Source organism: Erythrolamprus reginae, chromosome 3 (assembly GCF_031021105.1).
Source record: "Erythrolamprus reginae isolate rEryReg1 chromosome 3, rEryReg1.hap1, whole genome shotgun sequence".
Classification (NCBI taxonomy): Eukaryota; Metazoa; Chordata; class Lepidosauria; order Squamata; family Dipsadidae; genus Erythrolamprus; species Erythrolamprus reginae.
The window spans coordinates 53,939,983-53,964,543 of record NC_091952.1 but is presented as its reverse complement, the minus strand read 5'-3'; the positions used below and the strand labels follow the sequence as shown (position 1 = coordinate 53,964,543).

The following is a 24,561-nucleotide window of genomic DNA, read 5'->3' as shown; positions in this document are numbered from 1 at the left end:
GCTCTCCTGTCTCATCCAAGTTTTAAAGACTTGTTTGTCTTTTTTTAATTGACCCTAGCCATTTGGAGAAGAACTAGAGGTCTCCAAGGCAGGATTAAAAATCCTCCAAATATATAAATAAGGCTGTGGCGCAGACAGAAAAGAGATACACATTAGGAAGCACATTTGCATCTTCCTAACCAATTGCATCTTCCATGTGCATACAAATGGTGTGTCTGCGATGGAGGCAGAAGGGGGGGGAGGCAGTGTTGCCTTTCTTAGTGATTCATGTCCAAGAAGCAAAATCCAAACTCCACTAAGTGTGGGTGACTGTAATGTGACTAAGCAAGTTTACTGGAGATTGTGCAAGTAGTAAGTGCATTTGGGTGAATATTTGCCCTGGCATGTGTCAGGAAAAGGACAGGAGGGCCTAGACAGGGTCAGGGGCTAAGGTGCACGCAGAGGCCAAGCAACTTGGCTGCTCCAAAGCAAAGAAGATCAGGTTTCAAGCGAGGCATGAAGCCAGGGGCTGCAGCGGGACAGGAGGTGGGCGCTTCAGGACTGTTTGCAGGCAGCAGAAGTCAGGTTTAAAAGAATAATCTTCCATTTAGGCATTTGTTTATTGTTCTTAACTAAGCAACTCAGACAGCAGCTCAGCAGACCTTCATCCACATGGACTACCCAGGGAGTGGATTAGAAAAGAGACAGAGTTCCAAGATGGGGGAACACAAAGAGATGTCTATGCAGCTGACTCTGGGATAGGGGCAAAACTTTGTTTAAGAAACCTTCAGAAGAGGTAGATGAAAGAATACCCTGCACCTCGGTAGCGCAACGGTGAGCCTAATGTGAGAATGTTATTGGGAAATGTAGTCTTTTGATAAGAACTTTCTTTACAAGTGATGGCAAGGAGTTCCACTGGTTAACTGAAGAGAACTGCTGCGTTTTCCCCACTATGCAACCTGTGACTTTGAGTTTGCTGCATGATTGTGCTCTTAAACAACTGTATAAAAAATTAGGAGAAAAGATAAATCCCTCAGACTGTTTCTTTCATGAATCACGTGTCTCCCAATAAATCCTCTTCCAATTGTATTGCTGGTTCTTGTATGAGTACGCAGGTGAATATGCCCCATTTACTTATCTCACTAAATACTTAATATTTAGTGATCTTGAGCTGCAGCCCTATGCACATTCACAAAGAAGTTATATGTCTATCCAGAAGTACATAGACGTTTGGGATTTAGTCACACTAAAATCCATGGGATTTATTCCTGAATAAACTTCTCTAAGATTGTACATTATCTCAGCAAACTTTGCAATAATTCTAAGCAGTATTTTCCCCCAGTTGGAAGACTGAGATCAAGAAATTGGAACAGCCCATTGTCTCCCAGTTAGGTCAGATCTAACTGAGGAATTGCTAAATTAAAGTTCAATCTGTAGTTCATCAGCCACAAATATTGTATCACATTTGAAATGTCTGTATTCTTACTATCATAAAATGTGCTTAAGTTATTCTTGACTTTACTTAAAATCTCCCAAAGCAGGCACCATTTCAGACTGCTTATTTGTTGGAATGTCTATTCTTTTCTTTTATCCGCAAGCAGGATCTAAAAGTAAAGGTACAGCGATTTGTCACAGCTTTCAGGAATGTTTATTAAATTTTCAAGTTTAATTGACAACCATGGAATATTTTGGCTGGCCTTTCCTTCAAGCACTAACTAGGCACGGAATTTTTTGTTTGTTTGTTTGATCAGTCAAGGACAGTTAGATGCTGCTGTATAGCAGGTCAAACTTATTTTATTATTTATTACTATTTGGACTTATGTGCCGCCCCACTCCCAGAGGACTCTGGGTGGCTATAGAATATGTGTACTAATAAATCTCCTGATGTGCCTCTCAGGTGCTAAATGCTGTGGTACAAGGATCTCTCCAATATAAGAGAAAGGTAAACCATAGTGCTCGTGTGACTGGATTGTTTTGGCTTATTTTGTAGGCACAGCTAGAGAGATCACAATGGCAACATTAGGCAACGGACATGTGAAGATTTCTGTTTTCAGTTCATAAATGTGGATGTGAGAAAATTCACCCACTCATTTGTGAATAGACTCAGAGCCGGACATTGGGGAAAGGGAAGCTTTTTTCTTCTTTCTTTCTAAGATGGAATGAATGCTATGATGGCAAAATAAAATTAAGGAAGAGCAAAATAAACGGAAGAGGAAAAAGTAAAAGTCCGCCTGGAACAAAATAAGTGGTGAGGGGAGGAAAGAGGGGAAAGAAGAATAAACAGAATAAGAGAGTTGGAAGGGACGTTGGAGGTCTTCTAGTCCAACTCCCTGCCCAGGGAGGGAACCCTGTATCATTTCGGACAAATCTTTTCTTAAAAGCATCAACAACTTCTGGAGTGGGAAAGAGGGAGGGAGGACAAGGGAGAGAGAGAAGAGTCAGGTTGCTGCAGCCAAAACTGCAGATAGGAAACCTTAGCTTTGTAGATTATTTATTCGCAACTTTAACCTATGGGCTGCATGCTGGCTCCTAGGAGGGAGGGGGGAACCTGCTCTGTGCCCCTTCAAACCCGCTTTGCAAGATTCAGCCGCCTCCTCCCTTCCCCCGGAGCACAATGATTCTCACTTCTGTTAGCAATTTGTTGCCAATAACAAACATCCTGCAGCAGCATGGGCCTCAATTCCTGCAGGCCTGGCCCTCTCACCTAGTGACCTCCTTAATAACACAACTGCGAAGCAGGCGGCTCTTCCCTAGCTACCCCAGCCTCTGTGCCTTCCCGCCTCCCTTTCCCTCCTTCCCCCCCAGTCTTTTCGCTGGTTCCCTGTTTATATTCGATTCCCACCCATCCGCTCATCCTGCCTCTGCCTATTCCTTCTCTGCCATTCATTATCAGACAGGCTTTTTGTCTTTCTGGCTCTCCTCTACCTCCACATCAAGCTTCCTGGTCATATTTTCACACAAATCATGCGATTCCCGTGACATTTCAAAGGCTGTGATCCCGGCATGCATCTTTTGGAAACAAGGCACGGAGAAATCATTGAGACGCAGATCTTTTCAGCATAAGACATAAAAGATGACTTTGGGCGTCTCTCGAGGGGGTTTCCGTGACAGGGGTGATGTTGTTCACGTGGGCTCGAATCTTGAAAAATAAATAATGATCCTTGATTCCATCTTGATGTTATATTCACGCGACAGATCGTTCTGAAGGAAATGCTGATTTAAGCCTCAGGCTGCAAATCCACCTTTTCTCCCTAATAAATGTGAACATAAATTCACTGAATATGTAATCTTTCTCTTGGGCTGCAATGGGAATTGGTCTCAGCGTATGCCTTTTTGACTCGGATCCAACTGATACTGAGTTTCTAGGGCTCTTCTCAAGCAAACATCTCCCCTGTTTGGATAGGAACTCTTTTTCGCTTGCTTCCTAATATTTTCCATATGAAGAAGGCTTCTTGAAGCTACACACTGCCCCGTCAGTAAGTCTTAGGCGGGTTAGAAACGGCCCTGGGAGCCTTTAATCCTCTCTTTCTCTTTCATCCTCAGCCACAGCTGGACGCCCCATTGATGTGGAACAGACCAAACACCAGGCCTCTTACTAAGCTGCTGCCGGCTGGTGTGGGGCCTCTCTGGCTTTACAATACATCCAGGCCCACTGTGCTCATATCTCTGCAGGCTGACACTTCTCGGTGTACCCAGAAGTCCACCGTTCACTTGGCCTGGGTTGCCGCGTCTTCTATCTACCACCCCCTCCATGCCCCCAGTACTTATAACCCCTCCGTTCTGAAGGATCCTTGCTAAATGATTTTATCCTTGATTGGAGCTCATCCTGGGAGGATCCACTTGCTTCTCCCCCTCTCCCCCATGTGCCACCTCAAGCCTTTCCCTCCAGGCATCTTCCATTCCTCCAAAAAGTTTTATTCCCTTGTGAAAGGGGCTTCTGTTTTTCTGCCTTCTTCACAGGGGACTCAGATATTTTGAATTTTTCATGGTGGTGACTTTCACTGTTGGAGAGGGTAGACGCTTGGTTCCGATATTTTCTATAGTCCTGAAGACCCTTTCCCAACCAAAATAATCCAGAGGGGGCAGAGAAATTTTCTGATGATGCCGCCCTGCTGGAGAGAGTAGTATACCGTGAAAAATTAAAGATATTTTTGGCCAGCTTTATAACTCAGTAAGATCAAGTATCACATCTTACACTGTGGTGTTTTATCTTTCTTTCTCTCTCTCTCTCTCTTTTAAAATACAAGCAATTTTTCTTTCATCATATTGAATAAGAACTTATAGGAAAAAATACAGAATTTTTCTATAAAAAGACAACTTGGTTTTGGTTCATGGCAATGTGTGAAGCCAGTCTGAGTTAGAAAACATGGCTTAGAAACTCTACAGATAGTATCCCACACTGTGCTAGGTTAATGTACACACAAACATATTTACTAGGATTATACTTCCCTGATATTTACTACTACACATTTTTATTCTCTTTAACTTTCAATTTGTATTGGACTAAATAACTAACTAACTAACTAACTAAGTAAGTAAGTAAGTAAGTAAGTAAGTAAGTAAATAAATAAATAAATAAATAAATAAATAAATAAATAAATAAAGCGCATGAACCAACTCAGGGGTGGCTACCAATTTCCTCTTGATGTAGCTACATGTTCAATATTTGTGCTTTTCCTGCCTGGACAAAGAAAGACCCACAAGGACAACTTCAAGGTATTTGATATAAACTTTAAAAATGGTCTGCAAGGTGTGATGCTCAGTCATCTCAGTCCTTCCTCCAGTTCTGACCAAGCTAGGATGGAATTTTCGACAAGGCTTTTATTCTATAAACCCCAAGGGCTTCCTTTCTAAGAGCTTCATCCCAGACCAAATTCCTGGGTAAGGTGTTAGGTGCAAAGGAACTCATCCTGTTCCAAGTCAAAATCTTTGATCATCCTTCACAAAGGAGCCAACAATGTCAGAATAGCAGGTCTTAACCCTGTGATGGCGAACCTATGGCACACTTGCCCAAAGTGGGCTGTGGAGCCATGTTGCCTTGTACGCGTGGCATCACCTGTTCCTCTTCCAGGTTTCTGGCAAACATGCAACAATCAGTGGGCCATCCATGTGACAGTGCCGGAAACTGGAAGGGCTGCTCTTCTGTTTTCCAGTGTGAGCATGTGTGCCGGCCAGCTGATTGGCACATGCACATGCCCAGCAGTAACCGGAAGACTTGCTGGCCGGTGTGCATGTTCATTTTCAAGTTCATTTTCCAGTGCTCATATGGCCCCTGGGCAGCTCCTCTTCCAGGTCACGATCCCTTTTCAGCATTCAGTGCCAAAAAGGTTCACTATCACTGCCTTAAACCACTGCACCAAGGCTGGGGGTTCTAGGAGCTTCTGGTACCAAGGACCTTCCATTTTTAGTTCTGAAAAGGACAGAATACGGAACTGATATACCTTACCTGCCTTTTTCAATCAGGATGACTGACTTGTTGAATTCAAGACTGACCCAATTGGATTGGCCTTTTCAAAACCACTGAACTTCTGCCTGTTCCCAAAAGCATTGAGCCTAGCTGTTGAGTCTTTTTTTAAGAGATGTTTCCTGGATTGAATGATGGTTCCCAATTTCTACTTGTTCGTGTTTTGTTTTCATTTTAAGTATGTAGCCTTCATGGCATCGGACCAGGTTATCTCCGGGACCGCCTTCTGCCGCACGAATCCCAGCGACCAATTAGGTCCCACAGAGTTGGCCTTCTCCGGGTCCCGTCAACTAAACAATGTCGTTTGGCGGGACCCAGGGGAAGAGCCTTCTCTGTGGCGGCCCCGGTCCTCTGGAACCAACTCCCCCCAGAGATTAGAATAGCCCCCACCCTTCTTGCCTTTCGCAAGCTCCTTAAAACCCACCTTTGTCATCAGGCATGGGGGAATTAAGATATTCTTTCCCCCTCGGCTTCCACAATTTGTGTATGGTACGTTTGTATGTATGATTGGTTTATAAAATAAGGGTTTTTAGCTTCTTTAGTATTGGATTGTCGCACGTTGTTTTTATTACTGTTGTTAGCCGCCCCGAGTCTACGGAGAGGGGCGGCATACAAATCCAATAAAATGAAATGAAATGAAATGTTGTATGCTGCCCACGATTGCTTGGAATTGGGTGGCCGTATAATTCGAAGAACAGAGTAAAATCAAATAGGCCTTTTTGTAAGGAAACTTCAGGCAAGCACATTCTTCTTTCAAAGTATCTTTTGGAAATAAATGAGGAATTTTACATAGAGCTTTACTGGAGAAAAGCAGAGCCCGTTTTAGCAGAGCTGGCAAATCCTTTCCTATAGAAATCCAGGGGGGATTTCTTTCAAGCCAGCCTACCTAGAGTGCAACTTGCATGCACAAATGAGGAATTTTCCACTGAACCTGGAACACTTCCTGTCACCCACCCAATTAGGTGAATGCCCTATTATGTTTCCAGGAAAATTTATTTAGCGCTTCCCCTCCTTACAATTAATGTTAATTTTGATAAGCCATGGAAAATACACAGGTTCCATCAATTGCCCACACTATCCTTGTGCAGCTTAATTAAACATAGTTTTAGTTTGTTCCTTTAGTTATGCATCTAAAGAATATTCTGCTTTCATGCCTCTTATTTGGAAAAATGTCTGGGTAAACATATCAGTACTTTCTTATACAGCTGTTTTTAACCTGAAGTGCAAGCCATTACTGGAGAATCACTGTAAAAGCATCTGTGTTCAAAGTCCATCCAACCACACGACAACTACAAGTCAAGGGGGTGGAATATGGTGTGTGTGTGTGTGTGTGTTTTAGTTTTCCATTTTAGTAACAGAACTTGCTAATACTATGGACAGATACTGCCATCCAGTGACTCTTGATGGCATTGTAAGCCCTTCACACTTAATAGAACTCCATAGCTTTCATATCTCACAACTGCAAAGTACAGCTCTCAAAATTTACTTTTTTAATCTAACCTGTGGCAGTAAATAAATATTGCTAATGGACATAAGGGAACTTGCTTTAAAACAGCAAGTTCTTTTTCTGTTTTTCTTCATATTACCTGCCACCATTTGCAACTTTAACTCAATCCTTGGTCGCTGTTAACTGATTTCCAATCTTTGTCTGCCCTCTAGAGTCGGTGACTCTGATCTTAAATGGATTGCGCTAACTCGTCCTACTTTTTCATGTGACAGTTATAATTTTTGTAAAATCTGTTAGCACTATCTTTTTTAATTTTCAAAGGTAAATTAAATAAACACCACTGTTATACTAGTAATATTTACACCCTTGATTGGTGCTCTGTGATCAAACTGTTATCAACACAATGTCAGTGTCCACTGAATTTATAATACAATCCTATGTAACCACCCCTCTCTTCTCTACCAAGAACACACACAAACCCCCCCCCACACAGTTGTTATAATTTCAGGTAAATCAGGCAATGTTTGGTAAAATATGGCTTATCATTTCCGAAGCATGGAAACACATTCCATAAGCCACAAATTCAATTCAATTCAATTCAATTTATTAGACTTGTATGCCGCCACTCTTCGAGGACCCGGAGCAAAGCGCTGCAGTAAAAGGAGAAATCAGCTTACTTTTTGTTTACTCATTTATAACCAGACTTTGTTTGCTTCAAATGGAAGCTCATGTTTCATGTTCCTTCAAACGTATCTAATGAATGCATATGCAACTACATGGCTGCCCAACTTCTTAAAATAAGTGTAAATAGGCAGTGAAGATGATTGAAGATTAACCCGTGGAGGGGTAATGGTTGGCTTTTTTGTCAGACAGAAACAGAAGACAATGACTAAAGAAATGTTCTGTCTGGATGTACTTATCTCTTGGCCCTAGTAGCCAAACAGAAGGATTGAAGGAAAATGTTGCAAAACTTCAAAGATGCTCTTATCAGTGTAATACTTCTAGAGAACAATATATAGCACCTGCAGCAGTAGTGGGCTCTAAAAGCTGTTGTTACTGGTTTGCATTCGTGCATGCTCGCACACACACACACAATGTTTCTGGGCTTGTGCAGAAGCATCCCGGGTAAGTGGGCGGAGCCTCCCGCCATTGGCTCACAGAACCGGACTGAATAGGAAGCAACTCAGCGTTGACCTGCAGGTACACAGTGATCCTATCCCCCCCAAAAGTCAAAAAAGAAGCCTCCAAAAAGCATATAATTGGAGAAGTCTTCTCAGCCACCAATTTTCAAATAGAAAACCAAACTTTCTGAAAGTTCCTCAAAACATGGCTTTGTCAGCAGGCCTAGGGACCTCAAGAAAATTGTGATCTAATAAAATGGCTGCACCATTTTGACATCAGTTTTTTTCTACTATCTTGTTATTTGTAATTGTTTTTTATATTTTGATTTTGCATTTGTTTTTATTGTGCATCATCTGGAATCTTTTTTTGTAAAATAGGTAGATAAACAAATTGCATAAATAAATAAATAAAATATGATAATACCATCCCATCAAGTACTACTTGCAGGCCAATGGTATTTCTAGCAAATTTCCCAGTGCGCCATTGTTGCTACCTTTTCATGCCATTATTTGTGCTCAGTTTATACAATCATCTTGCAGCACCTAATTAAGTATTCCACTAAATTTTCAGCTGCTTTCCAAACAATGGCATGAAACAGTAGAAACAATGGTGAAATTTGTAAATCTGAAGCCATGATAGGGTAATAGAAAATTTTTAAAAACTAAAGTGCTCTGGAACTTTAGACTTCAAACAAAGCACCTGCCAAAGAATACCCCAGACTTAATAATTATTTATAAGAAAGGCTAAGAAGCCTGAATAATGGACTTTGCAGTACTTGGGGACAGCAGAATAGAAAGGGGGAGGATGGAGAAAATCACAACATACAAAGATCTGAAAATAGAAATAGAATGACTATGACAAAAGAAAGCAAATATAGTATCAATAATTTGCATGCAATGGTTCTCCTTTTGATTTTTTTATCTTTAAATGGAAGTTCTACAAAATATTTTTCCACAATAAAACATGCTCTCAGTTTAGAAGAACTGGCGAATATAAGACTTTATCCTGAAATATACCCCAAACTATTATATATGGCAAGTGGAAAACAACAACAAAAACATAAGGAATACAACAATAAAAATAACATGCAACTAGAAGCAGGCAGGAGGAGCTACTAAACATGCAAATAGAAGATAAAGATTTGAGAATAAAAGAAGAGGAACTAAAACTATAGCCTACTCACCAAGGAAACAGACCAAAATACACATAGGAAGTGACTGTTGTAAGGTTACAGGTATGATGGATGATTTGGGATATTTTCACAATGTGATTTGTCCTAAAGAAGCCAAGTGATGAATCTAGCCCAAATTTGGAGCTCTATCAAAGTTTTGGAATAATGGAACTCAATAAGCCAATTTCCAGGCTTAACCACCCTAGCAGAATTAAAGAAGGCACTTAAGTATCTATTTAGTTTATTGGTTTCCCAAACAGTAGTTGTGGTGTATTCTGTGACATACACTTATAGTATGTTTTGTAAATAGATGTCCATTTCATCAGAGGAATGAAGGTTCATCCCTGTTCTGTCCAGCTTGGTTAATTAGCAGTAAATAAGCCCCAATGAAGACTCGGAAGCCAAAGCATACGTATAGTTGTCTATTTACAAAGAAACGTGCTGGAAACAGCAATGAAATCAGAGGGATGTCAGTTCGCATGCCAAAAGTCCAGCGTTATCGGCACAGCTGATAACAAATGTCCAAAAGAGAGTCATAATTTGTACATTGTGTATTGTGTTGTGAGCCGCCCCAAGTCTTCGGAGGGGCGGCATACAAATCTAATAAATTATTATTATTATTATTATTATTATTATTATTATTATTATTATTATATTATATTATTATTATTATTATTAATTAATTTAATCATTAAATTATAAATTCAAATCATTAATTCTCAGCATGGACAGGTACTCACAAATTCCTTCCAAAGCTAGGTTTGCAGGGTTGCGAAAAGATTTAAGGGAGAAAACACTTTGGCTTCTAGTTTTTTCTCTCTCTCTACATAAAGGACCGTTGAACTTCTGCAACAGAACTTCCCACCATCCTCCCTTTTTATACTATTTGTGATGACAAGTTATGCCTAGATCTACGTTGCCTGAAATACTTGTCTCCCTCACATTCTTCTGACTCTAGCATCTAAAATGGGGTCCACAATATCCCCTTCCTCATCTGACTCCGACATTACCACAGCTGGAGGGCTGCAGCCTCTGGAGGGTCCCCAGGCCCTAACTCTTCCTCACTCTCACTTTCCGATTCCTCTGATAAACACACTGGCCTATGATACCCAGATGGACTCGGTTCGTTCTCCTCAAAGTCCGTGACCAAAGAAGCTGGATGTGAGCCAACCACAACAATCCCCAGCTGACATGTACATACACACATGGAGGAGGAATTACAAGCATGAAGTCAGACAAAAATGCAGTATAAAAATAACACAATGACCATTCCTATATAAAATATAAGTATGTGAATCAGATTATTTTTAAGATTTTGGTTGCAACAGTGGTAGCCTTAGATGACACAACTAGATTATATAGTCTACAGGATCACTTATTTGAAACTATCTAAACAGATAGCAATAGTACTTATATACTGCTTCATAGTACTTTACAGCCTTCTCTAAGCGGTTTATAGAATCAGCATATTTATTTTATTCGATTTTTTTAATGCCGCCCTTCTCCTTAGACTCAGGGTGGCTTACAACATGTTAGCAATAGCACTTTTTAACAGAGCCAGCATATTGCCCCCTCATTTTACCCACCTCAGAAGGATGGAAGGCTGAGTCAACCTTGAGCCGGTGATGAGATTTGAACCGCTAACCAGCAGATCTAGCAGTCAGCTTTAGTGGCCTTATTTTACTAACCTCGGAAGGATGGGAGGTTGAGTCAGCCTTGAACCAGTGAGGATCAAACTCCTGGCAGTGAGCTTAGTTGAGTTAGTTAGTTTCTTAGTAAGCTGTTATGGAAGATGAGTGATCTTTTAATGCTGCTTATTTTTAATCAAAGTGCACAAAACACTGATTTAACATGAGAACTCAGCATAATACATAGAATTGCTAACATTATATCCAGGGCTAGCATTTGGTCAAAACAATAGGAACCAGGGATCTTTATGTTCTTCAATAGTTCCAGCTGTTCACTAGAGCCTAGATGCAAAATATAGTCAAACCAATTCCAGAACTGATCTGAAGGAGTTCCCACTCATTGCACGTCTGCGGAGAGGGGCGGCATACAAATCTAAATAAATAAATAAATCAATAAAAACTTTATTATTTAAGAAAAAAGACAAGGAAATGCAAATATCACGTTTGGCTTTGTATAGACAATGCCAGCCAGTAGCTATAAAGACACTGGAGATATCTTAGCAGCCTTGATATCACAAAAAATATCTCTCAAATATAAGATTGTATTCTAAATTTCTGGATTATAATGTATGTTTGTGCCACATTGGCCTGCCTGTTAATATTCCTAGTGGCAAGCTGTATCCTTATTAGTAATTACAGATTAACCAGGGAGATTCCAGGTTTAGGCATGAATGGTTTGTAGTTGACAGCAGTGTTCCCTCTAATTTTTTTTGGGGGGGGGGCAGAAAAGTATAGTGTTTGAGCGGCAGTCCCTTCAGAACTGGGCAGCACAGAAATAATAAATAAATAAACAAACAAACAAACAAAGAAATAAAAACCCCACCCTGTTTTGCCTCAGAGAATTTCAAAATAAAATACTGTACTGTGTGTCTATAACAGTGAGCTCATAATAGGGCAACTCTATCAATATCAAAAGACCACTTAAATAGTTGAGCTAGTTTCAAACTAGATTTTGATTCTCTTTCTCTCTTCCTTACTCCCATTCTTTTTCTTTCTCTTTTCCTTCCTCTCTTTTTTTTCTATCTGTTTCTCTCTCTTCCTCTCTTCCTCTCTCTCTCCTTCCCTCTCACTCTTTCCCTCTCGGCTTCTGGGCAGGTTTGGAAAACTCTGAGTTGATGATGATTTTTAAGTGAGCGATTGCTCACTGCTCAGCTTAGAGGGAACTATGGTTGACAGTCAACACCGAGGGCAGCCTTGATGTTCATCATGATTTCTTTCCATGATAAGGCAGTCCCTCATCACTGCTGATGTTCACATTTTTAGCAAATGCCAGAATTTTTTTGGGTGAGGCATTGCTTAATCTTCAACAGGGAGCAACATAAGTTCCTCTTCTTCAACCCTTGAGTCTAGTAAAGCAAAGTATTTGTCTGGTACAAGTCTCCCTTTTCTGTTCTAATTAGCACCTCTTGATTTCCCAGGGAAACATGAAAAAGCTTTTGTATCTCATCTCGCTGGTCTACTTGTCAGGTAGGAAATTGCCTTTCTGTATTGGTTGCTGATGTGATTAATTGGCTATACGTTATTGTTCAATGGATTGTATGAATGAGTCCAGTAACAACTGGAAAGGCTTTCTGCCCATGACACTTTTTAAACAGTTTTTTAAAAATTATAATATATCACAACTCAATAAGAATTCTGCTAAGTGATTAACAAGTTCCACCAGCTGGGAAGATTTAATATTTTTTATAATTTTGAATATAAGTGATAAATCTATGGAAAAAATGATTAAGATGTGAATCATGGAAGGGCAGAATGAAAGAAATCACTTTCAGTGCTTTTCCCCCCTACATATTAATATTAAAATGAAAATTTATTTTGCCATCACATTTCACGGACCACAGATGACTTGGTTGGATGCATAGAATATTGTTGGGAGAAAAAAGAATATTGCAAAGGAAGGAAAAGGGAGGGGATGACTAGTAAAAGGGAGATCAGAAAGAATTTCAGTGTAATAATTGTTGACGGGGAGGAACTAAAACACATTATTGTTCTAGATGTATGTATCTACATGACTGTGAATGATGCGATTTAAGTCTTGCAGGCTAATGGCCCCTCTGTGCAAAAATATATTTCTTTCTTTCTTTCTTTCTTTCTTTCTTTCTTTCCTTCCAAGAAGTGTCTACAGCTGAGATAATTACAGAGGTTTTTGGTGTTGAAGGGGAACCCGTTTCCATCAATTGCTCCTATAATCCTGAGAAGAACCAGTGGAGAGAGAAAAGTTGGTGTAAGCACATAAGTGAGGCAACATGCCAGCATGTTGTCAGTGCCCGGCGTTTTTTGCTGCCCTTCCTTAAACGAAGAAATGGCACCACTGCCATTGCTGACAATACCCAGGAAGGGGTGCTCATGGTAACCATCAACCCACTCCAGAAACAGGATGCTGGTTGGTATCGGTGTATGACCCGTTTCCTGGGGACTGTGGAGACCCTGCAGAAGGTCAAAGTGAATGTTCTGACAAGTAAGTCTTTAGTCCTAAACTTCTTCTATGCTATCTTCAAAATAATTGGATCTGCAGCAGTGAAGGGCTACCAAAATTTTTACTACCACACTGTGGGCGTGGCTTATGCAGGACGCCCTGCATTTTCTTTCACCATCTTTCAGTGCAAATTGGGTGCTCTGAGGTGGAGCTCCATTTTCGCTACCCCACTGCATTCCCTGCCATCCATGGCACCGGACCAGAATATCTCCGGGACCGCCTTCTGCCGCAAGAATCCCAGAGACCAGTTAGGTCCCACAGAGTTGGCCTTCTCCGGGTCCCGTCAACTAAACAATGTCATTTGGCAGGACCCAGGGGAAGAGCCTTCTCTGTGGCGGCCCCAACCCTTTGGAACCAACTCCCTCCAGATATCAGAGTTGCCCCCACCCTCCTTGCCTTTCGTAAGCTCCTTAAAACCCACCTCTGTCGTCAGGCATGGGGGAATTGAGACTTTCCCTCCCCCTAGGCTTATAAAATTTATACATGGTATGTTAGTATGTATGATTGGTTTTTAAATTGGGGTTTTAAATTAACTTAAACTTAAATATTGGATTTGTTTACATTGTATTATTATTGCTGTGAGCCGCCCCGAGTCTGCGGAGAGGGGCGGCATACAAATCTGATTAATTAAATAAATAAATAAATAAATAAATAAACCCCGATTTCAATTGAGATTTAACATGTTGTGCCAGAGGTGGGAACCATGATCCCTTTATGTCTAGGGAGATTCTCAGTCATCCAGGTCATGGTGGTCCCAAAGATGCTTTTACAAGAGTTAGGTGACCAGATTTTAACATTGGGAAAGCGGGACCCCATTGACGGGGATTGGATGTTCTTGATTAAAAATTTGGTCTAGTCTCCCTGGGAGCCGCGCCGCACCAGGCGGGAAAAGGACCTTCGCTCTTCCGTCGCATCCCCGGAACCATCACTACTTTCATTCCTCCACCCCTTTTCTAACCAGGAAGAAGCAGGGGCTGCGCTCCATCCCAAGATTGGCAAGCCAGTCGATGACAGGGAACGCACTTCCTTTCTCTCGCAGGTGGGAGAAGCTTCCTCCTCCCAGCACCCAGAGAAAGGAAGCGCTTTATTCGCTGTGAGCCATCCAGAGTGAATAAAGCACTTCCTTTCTCTTGGTGGTGGGAGAAGTTCTCTAGCTTGTTGTGCATTCTTTCTTTTAAAAAATTGGAACTTTTTAAAAACACCACGGGATGCGGGACAAATTGTTAAAAATCGGGGCTGTCCCGCCAATAGCAGGATGTCTGGTCAGCCTATACAAGAGGCAGCTGGGCTTTTTTGGTTTTTCTTTGCAGTCATTTCGCTTCTTTTGGGGGGAAGGGTAGATAAAAGTTTTTTAAAATTTTTCTCCACTCATACAAATATGAAATATCATAGACGTTCAATCTTCAATTGCAATACAATAATTGATAACTTTATACATTTGGTATTCATCATCCATCCAATGCTGACTCCTTTTAATTTTATCACCTGGATTACCAAAAAGATTGTTCTGTTTCCTTATTCAAATTTAAAATGCTTGGAACAACTTGCCTACAGAAGTTGTGAATGACCCAACACTGGAAGTTTTTAAAAAGATGTTGGATCACCATCTGTCTGAAGTAGTGTAGGGTTTCCTGCCTAAGCAGGGGGTTGGACTAGAAGACCTCCAAGGTCCCTTCCAACTCTGTTATTGTTGTTATTATTATTAGCTAATATATTCTGTAAGCTACTTTCTCTCATCTTATTCATTTAGGCCATAGTGCTTCAATTCGCTTTGCTTCTCATGCAAGATTTGAAGAATCTTCTTGGAGGAGAAGTGATACGTCTTCAAAGAAAAACCAGAAAGTCTGGTTGTTGCCTCTTGAAAAAGTTTCCTCTTGAAAAAGCACCTATAGCTTCTTTATGATTTATGGACTCCAACTCCCAGAATTCTTGAGCCAGCATGACTGGCTCGGGAATTCTGGGAGTTGAAGTCCACAAGACATAAAAGGGTCATAGTTCCCCACCCTGTGTTATGTAATGACAGGAATGAAAAGAGAAAGGAAAAGCTAGAGTGTTTGGTAAGCTGCAAAGAGAAGAATGGAGTGGGAGTTGGTAAATCTTTGTATATATTTCAGGATGGAGAAGTAGAGGCCAAGGGGATGCCCAATAACCAAGACAATGGAGGTGGGAAACCTGGGGGATTTCTTTTTCCCTTTCAGTTGAACTGAACCCACTATTTGGAATAATTAATCTTGCTCAATGATATCTTTATTATATTTATTCTTATTGACTTACTGCATTGCTGCATTTTTGCCACCAGGTATAGGGGACACTGATGTACAAGAGACTCCCAGAATCCTTCACAGCACCTCCGGGTAAGATTATATGTACATATAGATTTTTCCCATTCTGCACCAGAGTGTACAATTCAACATTAGTAGGCTTGGATTAGAGGAAGGAAAGGATTTAACTAAATATCAGAAAGAATTTCACAGTGGTCTGATTTGCATTACAGTGGATCAGAGTGACACAGAAAGGAAGGCTGTTGCTTTGTAATAGGTTTTGAAACAGAGGCTGGATGGAGCCTTCTGCTTCAGGTTTTTTTTGGGGGGGGCAGTGATGGGCTCCTACAGGTATGATAGTCAGGTATGCAGAACCGGTAGAAAAAAATTGATATATGTTTTTCCCTTCTGGGCTCTGGGTATGTTTTTCCTATTGCAGTAAATGAGGTTGGATCTTGGATGTGTATAATTTTAGAAGAGCTGTGTGCCTGTGTGTGTACATACACATACAGTTTATATAATAGATAATGTATATTTCTGTGTACATTACTGTGTGTAATATGTATGTACACATATGGCATATATTCATAGAATGAAAGAGTATATTTTGGATGTTCAGTACAGTGGAACCTCGACATACGAGCAGCTCTACTTACGAGCTACTCGAGATAAGAGCTGGGAGGGGAGCGACATTTTTGTTCGCCTCCCGAGCTCACATTCGGGATACGAGCGCCAAGGAGCTGTCTCCTGAAGCCGAACACTAACTTCCGCTTTCGGCTTCAGGAGACAGCTCCTTGGCGCTCGTATCCCGCGTGTTTTAAAAGGTTGCAGCCGGCCTGGGGGGCTCGGGGGGGTGCTGGCAAGCCCCCCAGGCCGGCTGCAACCTTTTAAAACACGCGCACCGCTTCGCAGCTCTCTGCTGAATCCGGAACGCTAACTTCCGCGTTCGGATTCAGCAGACAGCTGCGAAGCAGTGCGCGTGTTTTAAAACGTCACAGCCAGCCTGGGTGGCTCGGGGGCTTTCCCCCGAGCCCCCCAGGCCGGCTGCCACATTTTAAAACACGCGCGCTGCTTCGTAGCTCTCTGCTGAATCCGAACGCGGAAGTTAGCGTTCCGGATTCAGCAGAGAGCTGCGAAGCGGCGCGCGTGTTTTAAAACGTCAGAGCCAGCCTGGGGGGCTCGGGAGCTTCCCCCCGAGCCCCCCAGGCCGGCTCTGACATTTTAAAACACGCGCACCGCTTCGCAGCTGTCTGCTGAATCCGAACGCGGAAGTTAGCGTTCCGGATTCAGCAGAGAGCTGCGAAGCAGCGCGCGTGTTTTAAAACGTCAGAGCCGGCCTGGGGGGCTCGGGGGCTTCCCCCCGAGCCCCCCAGGCCGGCTCTGACGTTTTAAAACACGCGCACCGCTTTGCAGCTGTCTCTGAACGCTAACTTCCGCGTTCGGCGGCAGCGGTTTTTTTTTGTTGTTGCACGGATTAATTGACTTTACATTGTTTCCTATGGGAAACAATGTTTCGTCATACGAGCGTTCTGACTTAAGAGCCTCCTTCCGGAACCAATTAGTCTCGTAAGTCGGGGTTCTACTGTAATAGTAAATAGATAGGGAAATTGTATCTCTTTGAAGCGAGGAGAGGCCGTGAGTGACGTCAAGTTGGTCACCATTAAGCCAGTCACATGATCTTTAAGCCACCACTGCCCTGATCACATGATCATCAAGCCACTCCCACCTGGTCACATGGCCGGAAAGCCACACCCAAAAAATAAGCCATGCCCATGGTGTAATAGTAAAAAATTTTGCAGCCCTTTACTGGGGGGCGATTGTTGTTGAAGTTTTTTTCTCCCAGTGGGATTTGGTCCCTGCTGTGAAGTCCTGTCTGGAAGAAAGAGCTTTTAAAAATATTGTGGTATATATGCGGCATGGAGCAATTTGGGGGGTTAGTTGTTTTGCCCCCCACTGCTCCACATTGTTGGAAATTGTCACTAGACTTTCAGCAAGAAAGAAGAAAGAAATGTCATGTACATCCGTGACCATTTAATCAAAGCCCCTTTTTATTTAAATTGTGCATACAACACACACCCAAAGCGTGGCTTTGGATGCACAGAGGCTGCCATCACCCTGTCTGAGACCATATTTGACTGGGAGGAGCCCAATTATAACTTTCTGCTCTGGTGACATTTTTAAAAATTTCAGCCAGAAATAACATTAAACTAAGAAAAATGGATGGGGTGAACTTTTGGTACACATCACAATCAAGGAAAAAGAAAGAGCCTCATTACACCAAACTAGTATTTCTCAGACTTGGCAACTTTAAGATGTTACGGACTTCAACTCCAAGAATTCTTCAGCCAGATTGAAGACAAATGTAAAATAAATATAGAAATACACATCTCCAAAGTGCATTCGCTAACTTTGAATATTCTTAGCTTTAACTGCATACACAGTCTGAAATATGCAGGACAGGATAGGAACATCTGCAGAAGGATCCAAAAGGCTAAATTTATTTGTTTGTTTGTTTATTTATTTATTAGATTTGTATGCCGCCCCTCTCCGTAAATGATCAGAGTTGCCCTGTTTTTACATGCAATAAGAAATGAGGCTTCAATAGTATGGTCACAGCTGCCCCCTTAACTTTTTTTGACAACCCAGCAGCTTACAGATGCCCTGCTGAGAATGAGAAGTTTTCATTGAGGGAATTCATAAGCAACTTTCCATTTGATAGAGCAGCAACCCCCATGCAATCTGGTAGCAGGTTTGAAAAATCAGTGAGCTTCATAGCACCAAATATAAACCCGAACTGTTGGTCAAATGGGACAAATAAATAAATAAATATAAATATAAAAATAAAAATAAAAATAAAAATAAAAATAAAAATGAAAATGAAAATGAAAATGAAAATGAAAATGAAAATGAAAATGAAAATGAAAATAAAAATAAAAATAAAAATAAAAATAAAAATAAAAATAAAAATAAAAATAAATAAAAATAAAAATAAATAAAAATAAAAATAAAAATAAAAATAAAAATAAAAATAAATAAATAAATTATACTGCACAATTTAGATTTGTGGTATTCTCTTAATGCATGGGGAATGTAATGGTTAAATTGGAAAACCAGGCTCTTTCTGCACATTCACAACCAAACCAAACCCATATTGACAATTTCTGCATGTCCGATTAATGTGGAGCCAAAAATTCCAGAGAAAGAAAATAAAATGTTGGTGGACATAGAAACATAGAAGATTGATGGCAGAAAAAGACCTCACGGTCCATCTAGTCTGTCCTTATACTATTTCCTGTATTTTATCTTAGGATGCATATATATGTATTATTCTATTATTATTCATATTAATATGTTAATAATATATTATATGTCATATTAATATGTTAATAATATGTTAACTATTATTCAGATTAATATGTTAAATATATATGCAGCCCAATTTCAAAATACTACGGAGAGGGGCGGCATACAAATCAAATCAAATCAAATCAAATCAAATAAATAAATAAATAAATAAATAAATAAATAAATAAATAAATAAATAAATAAATAAATAAATAAATAATAAATAAATAAATAAAATTATGAATAAAAATGTTAAAAACAAGAAAAAATGCAGCATAGACAAAAAACAAAGAGTGAAGATGGCAAAGCTGACAAAAACCAGTTGAGAATGCAAAATAACAAACCCACACAGTCCATTCATTCATACCAATAACTGCTACAATGAGATTTCCTAGAAAGCACTGCTTAAAGGTAGTGAAAAATGTTCTGAGTTCAGTATCATCTGATACACTTCAGTTTGTCTTTTTTGATCAGCAACGATTTGCTGGGACTTCCATTTCTGAGTTTTATCTGGATAACTTAAAAATTGAACTTATAATTTCTTTGTGGAAAGCAAGTGTTCTGTGACTGAACTACGTCTCCACCAAACAATATCCAAAGTCTCCTTTCAAAATAAATATTTTCAGTGTAAATTACCTAATTAATTTCTATTGTATTTGTGTTTTTTCAAAGCTTTCCTTCAAATACTGGAGTCAATCTCACTTTCCTGGTGGCTGGCTTTTTTGGTTTCAAACTACTGGTTGCTATTACTATCCTAATCATTGCCAGAAGCAAGAAGAGAACTACTGGGAGTGAAAGCAGAGGAGCAAACCAGCATTTTCATCTCCAAATCACAACAGGTGACAGCATAAGGATGTAAAAAGAGTCCTACAAGATTAAACCAAACCGTATCTACTTCGATAGCCAACCAGAGTCTTTTTAAAATCCCACAGACAATACAGGAAACTAATACAGTGGTACCTCTAATTACGAACTTAATTCGTTCTGTGACCAGGTTCTTAAGTAGAAAAGTTTGTAAGAAGAAGCAATTTTTCTCATAGGAATCAATGAAAAAAGCAAACAATGCATGAGATTGGGGAAACCACAGGGAGGTTTCCTCCCAGGAGATTCCTAGAGAGCCCCCACAGAGGCTTCTCCCCGCCTTTTCCGGCCCTGTTTCCTCCCAGGAGATTCCTAGAGAGCCCCCAAAGAGGCTTCTCCCCGCCCTTTCCGGCCCTGTTTCCTCCCAGGAGATTCCTAGAGAGCCCCCACAGAGGCTTCTCCCCGCCTTTTCCGGCCCTGTTTCCTCCCAGGAGATTCCTAGAGAGGCCCTACAGAGGCTTCTCCCTGCCTTTTCCGGTTACAGTTTCGGAGGCTCACGTTTGTTAATGGAAAATGGTTCTTGAGAAGAGGCAAAAAAATCTTGAACATCTGGTTCTTATGTAGAAAAGTTCGTAAGTAGAGGTGTTCCTAGGTAGAGGTACCACTGTATCATTCTCCTGCTGTTATCTATCTCTGATGTAGGCAATGCATAGCACTCATCAATCACTGATACCCTTATCTTCTGCTAAATTTGTCTAATAGCCATTAAAGCCATCTTCTGGCATGAGCTCTATCACCTATGTCAGAGGTGGGTTCCACTTACCTTTGCCACCGGTTTGCATCATGACATTTCACACGGACTCGCTTCTCACACACATGCGTGCATCTCCTGTGCAATTTGGCTTCCATGCATGCTCAGTAATTATTATTATTATTATTATTATTATTATTATTATTTAGATTTGTATGCTGCCCCTCTCCGAAGACTTGGGGCGTCTCACAACAACAATAAACAATGCAGTACAAATCCAACAATTAAAACTAAAGCTAAAAACCCATTATCATTTAAAAACAGTCAATACTACCCAGTCATAACCACACATAATCTTACTAGCCAAAAGGGGATTCATCAATTACCCCATGCCTGGCGACATAGATAGGTCTTCAGAATCTTGTGGAAGGCGAGAAGGGTGGGGGCAGTTCAAATCTCTGGAGGGATCTCCCAGAGACCACTAAATGCTCACAGAGTTGGCCTCCTCTGGGTCCCGTCGACTAAGCAATGCAGGTTGGCGGGACCACAGGGGAGGGCCTTCTCTGTGACTGCCCCAGAGGGCCGGGGCTGCCACAGAGAAGGCTCTTTCCCGCCAGATGACATTGTTTAGTTGACGGGACCCAGAGAACCCGCTCCGAGTCTATGGAGAGGGGCGGCAAACAAATCTAATAAATTATTATTGTTGTTGTTGTTGTTGTTGTTGTAGTTGTTGTTGTTATTAACTCTGTGGGACCTAATCAGCCACTGGGATTCATGTGGCAGAAGGCCCAAAGTAGCAGGAATCAGCCCGAAACACAGCTGAGGAGCTGATCAGCTGTGCTTTGGGTGAAGAAATAAGGGTCAGCAGTAACCGGGGGGTGGGCAGAGGACCCTTTTTCAAGTAGCGGAAGAGGAGAAACCATCCAAACAGGGGAAAATTTGCAAAAACCTGTCAAAAAAAGATGGCAGTGCCCATGGACCAGCTTCGACTGAATCTGTGACATCACCAGCGGATCGCTACCGGTTCGAGCAATCCAGTCCAAAACGGGAGGCATCCACCCCTGACATATATACAGGGACAGATTTCCATTGCTGTCGCTATCAGTGCACACAGCTTCGGGTCTGTTGCATGCATATGTGTGTGCGTCCCAGGGTGTTTTTGCTTCTGCGCATGTGCAGGAAGAAAAATATCATGGGACGCACACACATGTGAGATTTCTGCAGTTTGTTTGCTTCTGCGCATGAGCAGAAGCAAAAACTTGCCAAAAACTCACGTGCGTGCACGTCCCCTCGCAAGATTTTGTTTCCTGCACATGCGCAGAAGCAAAAGCTTCCTGGGATCCACACGCATGCACGCATGAAACCTGAAGCTGCCTGCGCAGCACAGCGATCATTACCAGTGTGCCGTCCTTTACTGTACCATTAGCAACCGCTACTACCTGTATCCATGCAACATGAAGTAGTACTGTATTCTGAATATGAGAAACTGAAAGCTGGCTACAAGCAGAGAGGTTTGTTCTTCAAGATACCTTACGTAGAGAAGTTAAAGAGTACAGAAAGCTGTATATGCTTCCACATCACAATGTATTCATTTTGTACGCAAGGCTAAAAGTTATGAGAGAAGCAGAGCCGAAATAGGCACGTTGACACTTGCAAAATGAAAGTTTCTTGAGTTCCACTGCCAAGAAGAGCTACTGTGGTCATGTAGAATTGAACAATTTTCACATCATCATAATAATGAGTTGGAAGGGACCTTGGATGTCTTCCAGTCCAACCCCCTACTTAGGCAGGAAACCCTACACTACTTCAGATAGATGGTTATCCAACATCTTCTTAAAAACTTTTCCACTGAATAATTGTTCTAACTGTCAGGAAATTTCTCCTTAGTTCTAAATTACTTCTCTCTTTGTTTAGTTTCCACCCATTGCTTCTTGTTCAGGTGCTTTGGAGAATAACCTGACTCCCTCTTCTTTGTGGCAACCCCTGAGATATCGGAACACTGATATGTCTCCCCTAGTCCTTCTTTTCATTAAACTAGCCATGCCCAATTCCTGCAACCGTTCTTCATATGTTTTAGCCTCCACTTGCCAATAACGTCCCAGAATTCTAGAGCCCATTTTCAGTTACTCTGGAAAAGCAATCACCCTGGAAAGAATAAAAGATCTCACAATTTTGTACTGTTTTGCAAATGACTGGCAGTTACTGTGCCTCCTTGAAGTGAGCACTTCAACAAAAATTATTAATTATAATTCATTATAATAATGAACACTTCACTTTGTGTTTTTATGCCAGGTCTAACTCAAATTTACTGTTTCTCCTAGGTAACTCAGAGGTTCTCAGAAACAGAGAATTTGCTGACTCCTATTGCCACCTTAATTATTATCAGACACAAGAAGAAACAAACAGATCCTGAGAACTTACTGTTTCAGAAGCTCTTGCCATTCTAGACAAAAAAACCTTGCCATTTTTAATGCAGACACTGAAGCCATGAGTCAGGCCTCTGAAATCATGCAACCAACTTCAGCTCACGAGTTCTTCCAATGACTCATTGGCCGGTGCTTCTTTTGGATTCTGAATTTTTACAAATAGATTGCGATTTCTTTCTCTCTTTTTACCCAGTCTTTTTTCTAAATCTCAGTGGCAAAAATGAAAACCATTGTTTTGAAAGCAGTGTCAGTACACTGACATATTTTTGCTGTTTTTAAAAGAATAACTCCTATTACAGCCAAGGCCATTGGCTTTATGTGCCTCTCCGCCTCATTTCATTTTATTACTCTTCTGCCTGTTCCTGTTTCCAACGTAACAGGAAAGAACCAGCATGAGTGAATTTGATAGAAGGAGAAGAACAAACAATAATTCATAGATCAGTATCCATGGGTGAAGTAAGTGAAGGGCTACCAAAATTTTACTACGGTGTGGCTTATGCAGGACGCCCTGCATTTTCTTTCAACATCTTTCAGTGCAAATTGGGTGCTCTGGGGTGGAGCTCCATTTTCGCTACCCCACTGCGTCCCCCCCCCCCGCAATCCAGGCAGCAGCCCACCCCTGGGTGAAGTCCAAAGACAAGATGAGAAAGAATCCAAATCAGGCGCTTAGAGTTATCCTTGCACAGTCAAATTTGGCCAACAAAGCACTGAGAATCTGAAATGAATGTGCCTTGCTGTTAATTGCACCATATCTTGGTGAGCAAACTGCAGATGTAAGAATAAATATAGTTTTTCCCTTTCTCTCCACCATCATAACAGAAGATGGCACAGAAGAATAAGATGTTGCATAAAAATGTACACGTCACCAAGAATTCAGCACAAAAGAATAAAAATGGAATTTCCATTCTGTTCCCTGAATCATTCTTTTTTGGGTATATAGACCAAATTGTCTCCAACCTAGAAGCAGACCGTAATCCATAAAAATGTAATTAATAATTAAATTAAGAATATGTTTCTTACAGATTGTCACAAGAATTATATTTGCTTCAGTAAAAAATATTGCACTACTTTTTAACTTCTAAAAAGTAATGTTTGAGGAACGTTACTTATTAATGTTCCCCAAAGTGAATTCTTGTGTGTGAGAGGGGGAGGCGAGGGAGGGAGGGAGAGAATTTGGAGGAGGACACAAAATCATTTTGTTGACATAGATGTCCATTGCATGCCAGGCCCCTATAATGCACAAAGTTGTGGCAATCAGCACAGAAGATTCTTCTTTCAAGAGAAATGTGCATGTGAGCCCTGTCCCTTGACCTTTGTTTGGAGATACAGTAATCTGACACTCCAGCACAGTCAAACTACACTTGGTAACATCGATATGGAAATATCTAATTGCTTTTATAGCTTACAAAAAAAATTAAAAGATAAAAAGAAAATATTTACACTCACAGACAAAGCAATGAATCACATACCTGATACTATATTATTATTTAATATAAATTTAAGCAAATTAACTTAAAATCAATGGAGACATTCAAATGGAAGATTAAATGTACAGTACTGCTCAAAACAATAAAGGGAACACTCAAATAACACATCCTAGATCTGAATGAATGAAATATTCTCATGGAAT

General features: G+C 40.9%; 1 protein-coding gene across 3 annotated transcripts; it reads left to right on the top strand.

Annotated features, from left to right (window-relative positions):
- Positions 1-589: 589 nt before the first annotated feature.
- On the top strand, positions 590-23,835 carry LOC139165663 (triggering receptor expressed on myeloid cells 2-like). 3 transcript variants are annotated; one of them, XM_070748878.1, is made up of 6 exons: positions 590-775; positions 12,290-12,338; positions 12,985-13,329; positions 15,647-15,701; positions 19,626-19,792; positions 22,827-23,835. In XM_070748878.1, the coding sequence occupies exons 2-6, from the start codon at positions 12,296-12,298 to the stop codon at positions 22,916-22,918; spliced, it is 702 nt and encodes a 233-aa protein (XP_070604979.1). In that variant the 5' UTR covers positions 590-775; positions 12,290-12,295; the 3' UTR covers positions 22,919-23,835. The 3 variants fall into 3 exon arrangements, with proteins under 3 accessions (XP_070604979.1, XP_070604980.1, XP_070604978.1); XM_070748879.1 differs by lacking the exon at positions 590-775 and having other exon boundaries at positions 12,153-12,338; positions 12,988-13,329; XM_070748877.1 differs by lacking the exon at positions 590-775 and having other exon boundaries at positions 12,245-12,338.
- Positions 23,836-24,561: the final 726 nt, after the last annotated feature.

Coding starts and splice junctions, on each gene's coding strand:
- LOC139165663 (XM_070748878.1), top strand. CDS start 12,296: ATGAAAAAGCTTTTGTATCTCATCTCGCTGGTCTACTTGTCAG. Junction 13,330..15,646: donor CAAAGTGAATGTTCTGACAA/GTAAGTCTTTAG, acceptor TTTTGCCACCAG/GTATAGGGGACACTGATGTA. Junction 15,702..19,625: donor ATCCTTCACAGCACCTCCGG/GTAAGATTATAT, acceptor GTTTTTTCAAAG/CTTTCCTTCAAATACTGGAG.